Source organism: Equus caballus, chromosome 13, assembly GCF_041296265.1.
Source record: "Equus caballus isolate H_3958 breed thoroughbred chromosome 13, TB-T2T, whole genome shotgun sequence".
NCBI lineage: Eukaryota > Metazoa > Chordata > Mammalia > Perissodactyla > Equidae > Equus > Equus caballus.
The window spans coordinates 52,628,555-52,638,403 of NC_091696.1; the positions used below are offsets into that span (position 1 = coordinate 52,628,555).

Sequence of the window (9,849 nt, forward strand, 5' to 3'; positions counted from 1 at the left end):
AAGGTGCGCACTTAACTGCTGCGCCACTGGGCTGGCCCCTCTTCTGTCTCTTAGAAGGACACCAGTCATTGGATTTAGGGCCCACCCAGATAATCCAGGATGATCGCATCTCCGTATCCCTAATTACATCTGCACAGACCCTTTATCCAACAAAGGTCCCATTCTCCAGGTACCAGAGTGAGGACTTGGACCCACCTTTTGGGGGGGCCACCATTCAGCCCACTACACAACCTGTACCCAAAAATAGATTAACTTGACTCCCACTTCCATTTCCTGTGCCTTATCCAAGGGAGAGAGACGGGCCTCACAGGCTCCGTTGCACATGGCCGGGACGCTGGGCCCCGCTGCAGACTGGGCTCCAGGGGCTCCCTGGCGCCAGCTGCTTCCCTGCCCTGCTTCGGCTTCTTTCTGGTGGGAATATGAGTCTGTGTGCTCCTGCTAAAGCAATCACCTCCATCCGCCTCTGAGCCAGCTGGACCAGGGCCTGCACCCAGTAGAATTATCTTCCAAAGAAACTGCATCTGTTTTAAACTTGTGTCCTTGGAAAGCTCCAACTCTCCAGACCCTGTTGGCTTGCAGGCAAATGCCTTCATTAAGGTGGCAGAAAGTACCTGACTCCCAGCCAGAGTCAAGAAGGAAAACGGCTCCCCTGGAAGCCGGGAGGAGTGAGGGGCGAGGCAGGAGCACTGAGCAGACGGTCTTCTCCTGTGGTCAGGGGACTCCTGCTGCTGGCCGTCTCAGAATGGGCCGCCTGGGGAGGGAGATGCTGTCTTTCTTCTTTATTTTGGTGCCCGTATATCTGCATGGGGCTCTGTTGCAGGAAGCCGGCCCTGCAAGACACAGAAAACCGTTTTTTGAGAAGCTCCGTCGACTGGAGGAGCAGGTCAGTGCACCCACCACTTGGAGCAATTGATTGTTTCAAATTGACAACAGACAAAGGACAGATGTTACGGAAATGGAGTAGTAAGCGTCGGCTACAAACCTGGAGTTTGTAGTTCCTTCTATTAGCTGGTGTTGTTGTCACCTATAATTGGAGACCAGCCAAAAAGGCTTGCTGGGCTCTGCTCTGAAGACAAGCCAACTGACATGTGAGGATCCGGAGGGAGTCAGAGGGGGGAATGGGGACTGGGAAGAGCCCACGGGGGCAGCTACTGGGGTGCCGGGGTTGTGGGGAGGGTGAGGCGGTGGTGCTGGGCTTGGGGGCCTGAGGTCTCAGGTCCATTGTGGAGCAGAGATTCCTGTGTGGGTCTGTAGCCGGTTCTGAGTGACCCACATGTGTCAGGCCAGCACCAAGCACTCCCCACTTTGACCCCCACAAACCACTCACGAAGCCCATCCTGCCACATGTCCACTCACAGGTAGGACCTTGAGGGTCACAGGGGTGAAGAGCATGGGGCGATAGGGAGGGATGGGAGCTGGGCTGTGGGCCGGGATCCCTCACCTCACATGCTGCAGCTGAGTGGCCTTCCGTTACTCACCTGCCTCTCCGGCTCGGCTGTAATGGGGCTGCTCACAGGAGTCCATGTTGTCACGAGGATCAAATCAGCGCGCATCTCTGCCGGGTGCGCGGTGGGTACCGCAGCAGTGTGAGCGGGGAAGGCTGGCACTTGGCCCCTCCCCAGCCTGCGGCCCCCTTGACAGCTGTGGGTCCTCTCTGCAGTTTCGGAGGTTCCAAGAGGTGACCTTAACACACCTGCAGCGTATCGCCAGCAACTACAACCTGTCGTACAACATTGATGCCCGGTTCCAGAGCCTGGCCCAGGAGAGCCAGGCCGTGGCTCTGGCTGTCAACCAGTCACAGGCCACCGTGCAGGGCGACCTGGGCCACCTCAAGACCTGGATGCGGAAGACGCAGCGCAGAAGCCGGAAGGTGGACTCCAGGCTGCTGGCCTTGGGCGCAGCCCTGAGCGAGGGTAGCAAGCAGCGCAGCCGGGAGAGGAAGGAGCAGGAGGCACAGAGGGCTGCCCTCTCGAGCCTGGCCCTGGACGTGCAAGCCCTGCGGGACATGCTGGCTCGCCTGACGCCCCTCGTCCAGAGCCAGGGCGCCAGGCTGGCCGCTCTCGAGGGGCAGCTGCAGGTGACTGATCTTGGCACCACTGCTCCAGGGCCGACCCCAGCCCGGCTGCCGGCTCAGCCTGGGCCACCAAGCCCAAGCTCCCCAAAGCCACAGTGGGGTAGGCAGGCGCTCCGAGCTTCACCTGAGCCCAGGGATCCACCTCAGGACTTCTCTGGCCATCTCCCAGGGATGCGAGAGCCGCCAGGCCCAGGCAGCCGGCGGGCATGGCCCCCTGAGAGACCGGGAGAGAGTAAGTACCATGGGCCTGCCCTTCCTCACCCATCTCCACTCTTCCCTCTCGTGCCTCCTTGGGCCTCCAGTCCCCTCTAAAAAGCCTTCTCCCCAGGGCTGTGTGGAGGGGAGGCTGGCTTCACGTCCCGTATACCCTGCCTCAGAAGATGGGGACCATCCAGGTCACCAGCAGGTCAGGCCACCCAACGGCCTGGGCAGTAGAAGCAAATGCGCGCACATGTGGGCAGTAAATGCCCACTCAGACTTGAGAATTACCCTCATTAGGGCCGGCAAGGTCCAACCGACATCCTCAACCACAGCCAGCATGAGCTCTCCTTGCAGGGCCCCGGCCTCAGCCAGCACCGCCGCGGGGCTCGTGCCCACCAGTGGGGGCCCCCAGGCCTTTGCAAAGCAGCCTCTGCCCTGCTATTTCTGATCTCCCAGGTCGGGTTTCTCGACCGCAACACTGCTGACACTAGGGCGGGGTGATCATTATTGTAGGGGCTGCCCCAGGCACTGGAGGGTGTTTAGCGGCATCCCCAGCCTCCATCCACTAAATGCCAGTTCATCTTTAGCTTTTATTTTTCACTAAGTTGCTCCCTCTGTCTGGCTTAGCAGCCCTGGGGCCCTGTTAATGTGAAGCAGGATTTAACTCCATCCAGGTGGATCTAGTGGGCTCACTGGTAAGATGGGACCGACTGACTGATGCTGAGGGAACCACCAGGGCTCCCAGGAAAGGGAGGGGCTGTAGTTTTGGGCCCCCAAAGTTCTGACAACCAAAACTGTCTGCAGACATTGCTAGATGTCCCTGGGGGATACGGTCCCCTCCAGTTGAGGACCACTGCCCTAGATGATGACAGGGTCCCCCGAGGTGGAGAGGGGAATTGGGGTCTGGCCACAGAACGCCCTCCATCCTTGAACCCAATCAGCTCGTTGGCTAGAAATGCAGATTCCCAGGCACTGCCCCACCTGCTCATCAGAACCTCAGGCCGGGCGCAGCAGCCACAAGCCCACCCTGGCCCCGCAGACCCTGCTGTTGGGCAGACCTGGCAGGAAGTCTGGTCAGCAGGACGATGGCCCCAAAGATGTCCACATCCTGCTTTCAGCACCCTATGGGCATGTCCCCTCACACAGCAAGGGGACTTTGCAGATGTGATTAGGGATTTTGAGATGGGTGACGATGCTGGATTATCCTGTGGACCCACTGTCATCAGAGGGGTCCTTCTAAGAGGGAGGCAGGAGGGTCGGGCTCAGAGAGGGAGATGCGATGATGGGAGCAGAGGTTTGAGGGATGCATGGGGAAGCCAGAGGAAGGGCTATGAGCCACGGAGTGCGGGCACTTCTAGAAGCAAGAGAAGACTTCTCCCTGGAGCCTCCAGAAGGAACCAGCCCTGCGGACACGTGATTTTAGTCCAGGGAGACCCATCTGGGCTTCTGACCTCCAGAACCATGAGATACTAAATGTGTGTTGTTTTGAGCCATTAAGTTCGTGGGAATTTGTTACAACAGCCACAGGAAACAGACACAGAGGCTCCCCTGGCGGTGAGCTCACTCCCTAGTGAGGCGCCGGTGGCCCTGGCTCTCGGTCTTCCCGCCTGTGAGATGGGGCTGATCGTGTGGCAAGGAGGAATGAGACGCTAGGAGGTGAGCCGTCACACTTAGTGCTCGATGGAGGTGAGCTGGGGAGTCTTAGAGCCACCCTCCTGGAGCAAAGGGCAGTGCCTGGATGTTTCTGGATGCTTCCGGATGGCCTGGTGGTGCAGGGGCTGACTCTCCCCCTCTGTTTCTAGTTTGCAACGTGGGCCCTGTGCTCATCTTCCCAAACGCCTCCACAGAGAACGTGGTCCTCCTCAGCCCCGGCTTCCTCTCAGGCCTGCGGGCCCTGTCTGTCTGCAGCTGGGTCCGCACAGCCTCCAGCCACCTGGGCACCCTCCTCTCGTACGCCACCGAAGAAAATGACAACAAGCTGGTGCTGCATGGCCGGGACTCCCTGGTCCCCGGCTCCATTCACTTCGTGATCGGAGACCCGGCCTTCAGGGAGCTGCCCCTGCAGCCACTGCTGGATGGCCAGTGGCACCACGTATGTGTCATCTGGACGTCCATTCTGGGCAAGTACTGGCTCCACGTGGACCGCAGGCTAGTGGCCACTGGCTCCCGCTTCAGAGAGGGCTACGAGATCCCTCCGGGAGGGTCCCTCGTGCTGGGCCAGGAGCAAGACAGCGTCGGGGGCGGGTTTGACAGCTCTGAGGCCTTTGTGGGGAGCATGGCAGGCCTGGCCATATGGGACCGGGTGCTGGTCCCTGGGGAAGTCTCAGACCTTGCCACTGGGAAGGAGCACCCGACGGGCACCATCCTGACGCTGGCCAATGCCACGTTGCTAGGCGGATTTGTGCAGAGGGCAAACTGCACCTGCCTAGAGCTCTGTCCATGAGGTCTGGCCACACGGGTGCTGTGATCACGCTCTGGGCTGATGAGAAGGGCAAGTCTGCCATACTCAGCCACCTCTGACCCCTGCATACACCATAGAGGACCCCCCCACACAGACTGGGAGCAAAGGGCAGGCTGCTGCCTCTTACCCTGGTGGGGCACATCTGCCCTCTAACATAGGATGTGGGAATTCCTTGAGGGGGAGGAGACAAGGAAACGTGGTGGGGAGAGAGAGGGCTGGCAGGCAGAGCTGGAGTCGGGGGCCCCAGGACTGCATTCTTTCCTCTCTGCGGTGTTCTTATGGTCCCCACTCTTTGTAGTATGACATCATTTCAAGTTGGCCCGACCCGGCCCTGGACTCCACAGGGCCTCTCTTCTGGGGTGTGGGTCTGCTTCGGTTTCAGGCTACTTCCTGGAGAACTCCCTTTTCCTTGAAACTGATGGGTGGCGTTTGCACGGCCATCGCCCTCTCTCAAGGTGGCTTATGCAAGTTTCCCTCTGGGTGATCCTTGTTCCAACATCTCTCATGAAAAGGGCCAGAGAATCCATTTCCTGGCCCCCAAAACTACAGCCCCCCCTTTGCCAGTAGCCCTGGGGGTTCCTCAAGGTCCTGTGGGGGCTGGTGAAGCTACCAGAGCTGCCAGGAAGGGGGTACCTGCAAAGGGAGCAAGCTCTTCCGAGGTTAACGATGGGTAGGCAGTGCTTCGATGGCAGGGCCCTAGGGTGCGATTTACATCCTGTAAAGTCACCCATTGTGAGGGAACAGTTCAAAGACTTTTCGTAAATTTACCAAGTTGTGCAACCGTCACCACAATCCAGTTTTAGAACATTTCCGTTGCCCCGCCCCAAAAAAATCATGGCTGTTGTCGGTTACTCCTGTCCCCACCCCAGCCCCCAGCCCCTGGAAACCACTGATCTGCTCTCTGTCTCTGTGAATTTGCCTGTTCTGGACATTTCACATAAATATGGAATCATACACTCTGGTCTCTGGCGTCTGGCTTCTTTCACGCAGCATCATGGTTTCCGGGTTCGTTCCCCTTGCAGCCCGTGCCAGTGTTTCCCTCCTCTGTGGGGCTGGACGGCATTCTGTGGGAATGGACCACGTTTTGTTTATCTGTTCATCACTGGTGGAGATTTGGGCTGTTTCCAGTTTTTGCCCATGGTGAATAGAGCTGCTATGAGCATTCTCATGAGTCCTTGTGTCTGCATATGTTTTTATTTCTCTTGAGTGCATACCTAGGAGTAGAATTGCCGAGTCATGTGGTAAATTCATGTCTAAACCTTCAAAGAAACCACCAAACTGGTTTCCAAAGGGGCTGCATCATGCTACATTCGCACCAGCGACATTCCTGCCAACACTTAATATCATCTGTCTTTTCAACAAGTTTTCTTTTTTTTTTTTCAGAATTCTGAATTGTGGCACACATAAAAAAACAAGCATTACCAATTAGAACAGGCGTGGTTTACTTTAAGTTTCAGTGTGATGTAAATTAACCCCTCAAATATTGGAGCTTGCCAAAGGAGACCCAGAACCAAGATTGCAGAACGAGAAAGTGAACTGGTGCAGATAGGAAAAAAGAGCAGTGGTGTGGGGAGTTGTGGGGTCAGTGGGGAAGCCCCTTCACCAGTGGGAGAGGCTCAGAATCAGCGAGTTTGGAAACAGGCCCAGTTCTTAGAATTCACCTACTCCAACTCATTGTAAAAATGAGGAAACAACCTAGAGAAGTGCCAGGCCCTGCCCCAGCTGAACTCCGAGGGGCCCTGGTTTCAGCTCTGCAGAGGCTTCACCAGGAGGAGGTGGTGGGCAGGCACAGCCCTGCACAGCACCTCGGTGAGGGAGGTGCTCTAAATTAGTCCCTGGGGGGACCGGCCCGGTGGTGCAGCGGTTAAGTGCTCACATTCCACTTTGGCGGCCTGGGGTTCGCTGGTTCGGATCCCGCATGCAGACATGGCACCACTTGTCAAACCATGCTGTGGTAGGCATCCCACATATAAAGTAGAGGAAGATGGGCAAGGATGTGAGCTCAGGGCCAGTCTTCCTCAGCAAAAAGAGGAGGATTGGCAGAAGATGTTAGCTCAGGACTAATCTTCCTCAAAAAAAAAAAAAAAAAAAAATTAGTCCCTGAGGTCTCTAAAGAGCTGGGAGCAACTCCAGGCCTTCTGCTCAAAGACTCAGGCCCAGCAGCCTCCCCCAACACCGCCCACTGGTCTAAACATCAAGGTCAGAGGAGGCATTCTAGAACGGAACTCCCGTAAGTGCCACGTGAAGGCCCTGAATCACTGGCTTCTGCTTCCCCTGCTCTTCCCCGGGACACATCCGTCTTCAGGGACAGCCGCCCCCTCTCAAGTCTTTCCTTTCCCAGGCTCCTCTGGCCTTTCTGGAGCTCTTGCTTCTATGACAGCTTTCTTTTGGGAAGACTGGTAATTCTGTTAGTATTTCTCGAGGGACGCAGATCCGCAGAATAAAAAAATGATGCAGAGCATAATTTCCCACCCCTCTCCTATTTTCCGGTGCTTATAACAAACACCGTGGGCACCCAGGACATTCCACTGCTCACAGCAGCGTTCTGCTCCGTGGCCGCAGACCCTAGAGCTATGGGAATTCAGCAGGGGTGGCCTGCAGTGGGCTGCTGCATTCGGGATGCTTCCTGGGGAGGGGGCCCTCCAGGAGGGTGGAGAGCCTGGGCAGGGGCTTGGAGCCGGGAGTGAGACATGTTGGTGGCAGCTCAGGTCGCTGGGAATTTGGGAAGAGCCAGCCTGTCCAGCTGAGGAGTCTGGGCTCCATCGGGCAGGACAAGGGAAGCCTGTCCAGGTCTTGGGGCAGGGAAGTCTGAACACGCATCTCATGTGATCCGCCATCCGCGTGGGGTTAGCAACAAAGTCACACATGCATTTTGAACTGTGAGCAATGGCCTCAAATCCGCCCTTTGTCCTGAGTCAGTTGCACTTCTGGCGAAGGAGGACAAAATGACCCAGAGATGCCCTCCTGCTGCTGTGGGACCTGGGACCTGACAGGCAGCTGGGCCGTTTTCTCCCTTCCCCCGCCCTGCCCACCCTGGCCTGGCCCATTCGTCCTCTGACGGAGCCACTTGTCCAGAAGAAGGACAAGTTCAGGCCCCTGTCCATCTGACAGGGATGGCCTTCGGGCCCAGCCCTGCCCTGCCTGGCCACAGAGATGGCCTGCCCTCCCTAGCACAACCCTTTTGTCCCAGGGCCTGTTCTCCTCACTTCCCATCTCTGTGCTCAGCTTTCTGCCTGCATGTCCTCACATGAACCCCACTCGGCCACTCTCTTCATCAAACCAGCCCGGGTCCAAGCCCTGTCTGCTCCTCAGGGCTGTGCCTGCCGTCTTCACGCCACACCCTCGTCCACAGACCGGGGTCATCACGCTCTTGTCACCATCACTCGAAAGGGCACCTCCAGGTCACACTCATGAGAAAACACCTTTCTTGAAAGAATGTTGTTCTCAGTATTTCCAAAAAAAGCATTGCGCAGTAATCGTGGGGAAAATTCAAAACCTGTAGGGCTTCCTTCCTCTTATTTTGGTTTTAGTTTTGGTTTTATTTTGAATTATGTGCCGGGAGGGGCTCTATTATCTTCTCAGCCTCAGAGCCTCTAAAGAGCTTCTAAAATCTTTTTATTTTAAAGTTTCCAATCTAAAAGAAAAGTTGCAAGATGAAAACATTGCGTATCATGTGTATTTATTGTAGGTTCGTCAAGTGAGACTGTTTTACCGCATCGTCTTCTCTCCGTATGAGTGGCTACAATCACTATTCGCTCGTGAATCATTTGCAACTAAGTTGCAGACATGAGGTCCCAGCCCATTCCCCTACAGAGTTCAGAACGTCTTTCCGAGAACAAGGACCTTTTTGAGTACGACCGCAGGACCATGATCACATGGGGGACTGAACGGTGCGCCTCTCCTACGACCGGATGCTCAGCGTGGATCCGGTCTTCACCACTTGGCCCACTGACGCCAGAGCCACGAGGAGCCCTCAGTTGTCCCGTTTCTTTAATCTCCCGTCATCGAGGGCAGTTCCTTGGCCTTTCTTTGTCTGTCACAACGCGGATACTACGGAACAGAGCCACCTAGCTGTTTAGCAAGCGTCCCTCAGTTTGGGTTTATCTGATTTTTTCCCCTTATGAGGGGACTCCGGGAAGCCCCTTCTGCAGGAACGCCGCAGGAGTGAAGTTGTGGCCTCAGCGCAACGCGTCTGCAGGCCCGTGAGGAGGCCAGCTGTTAAAAAGTAAAATTCAACTGAGTAAATTTTAAAGATTTTACTGGCTTTTTTCAATGACTCATGAGTCGGGCAGCATCCCATCTAGCAGACAGAAAGCAGCTGCGAGGAGCTGTACAAAACCAAAGACCTTTATAGGCAGGGGGGAGCGGGAAAAGGAAGGTATACAAGCAAAAAGCGGATTGGTTGTGGCAAGGTCCCCCTTCCTTTAGGGGAGGGGAAGTATCTGTCAGGCAGCTGACCTCCCTAGTGCTGACCAGGTCATGCCTGGTTGACTAGTTTAAGATTCCAGCCCTGGGAGAGCCGAAACTGTCATTAAGTCTCAGCTTGCTGACGTGGGGCTTAGTGTAAATGACTCGTTTTGGGCCTCTTGTCTTGTTTTTCACACAGCCTGTGCCCCCGGGGGATGCTAAGCTTGTCCCTGGTTCAGGTGGAGGGTGCGATGTCTCATAGCAGATTTCTTACACATTTCTTTTCCCTCCTCATCCTAAGTAATCTGAAGAAGATACTGTGAGACTGCGGACACATTCCGTTTCCCAACAAACCTTAGCCCAGTAGCTTTAGCTTGCGTTAATGATTCTTGCCTGAATCAGTTGTTGCTAGGCGGTGGCAACACGGTGACGTGTCTAACTCTATCCTTCCTTCCACATTTATTAGCTAGCTTCCCCACTTATTTATTATCTACTGCAACGAGCTACCCCTGTCTCAGTGTGGACTCCTGGGTTCTTTCCATTCCTGTCATGACAGATCGGGTGTGTGGAGAGACTCCTGCGAGCACCAGACTCAGGGCGCGTCCTTCTCTCTGTTCACAGACGCTGCGGAGCCCGCTGCCACCCCCGAGTCCGCGCTGGGCGGTCGGACTACAACTCCCAGAAGGCCCCGCGCTCTTGGCGACCT

The 9,849-nt window shown here is 56.0% G+C and overlaps 1 protein-coding gene across 1 annotated transcript; it reads left to right on the forward strand.

Moving 5' to 3' along the window:
* The first annotated feature begins 448 nt into the window (after window positions 1-448).
* Window positions 449-5,690, forward strand: PTX4 (pentraxin 4). The gene is made up of 3 exons (XM_001497697.7): window positions 449-883; window positions 1,661-2,306; window positions 4,078-5,690. The coding sequence occupies exons 1-3, from the start codon at window positions 584-586 to the stop codon at window positions 4,716-4,718; spliced, it is 1,587 nt and encodes a 528-aa protein (XP_001497747.5). The 5' UTR covers window positions 449-583; the 3' UTR covers window positions 4,719-5,690.
* The last annotated feature ends 4,159 nt before the right edge of the window (window positions 5,691-9,849 follow it).

What these genes read in the sequence shown, in the direction of transcription:
- PTX4 (XM_001497697.7), top strand. Translation starts at nt 584, where the DNA reads ATGCCTTCATTAAGGTGGCAGAAAGTACCTGACTCCCAGCCAGAGTCA. An exon ending in TCCGTCGACTGGAGGAGCAG is followed by an intron (nt 884 to 1,660) that starts GTCAGTGCACCC and finishes TCCTCTCTGCAG; the next exon opens with TTTCGGAGGTTCCAAGAGGT. An exon ending in CCCTGAGAGACCGGGAGAGA is followed by an intron (nt 2,307 to 4,077) that starts GTAAGTACCATG and finishes CTCTGTTTCTAG; the next exon opens with TTTGCAACGTGGGCCCTGTG.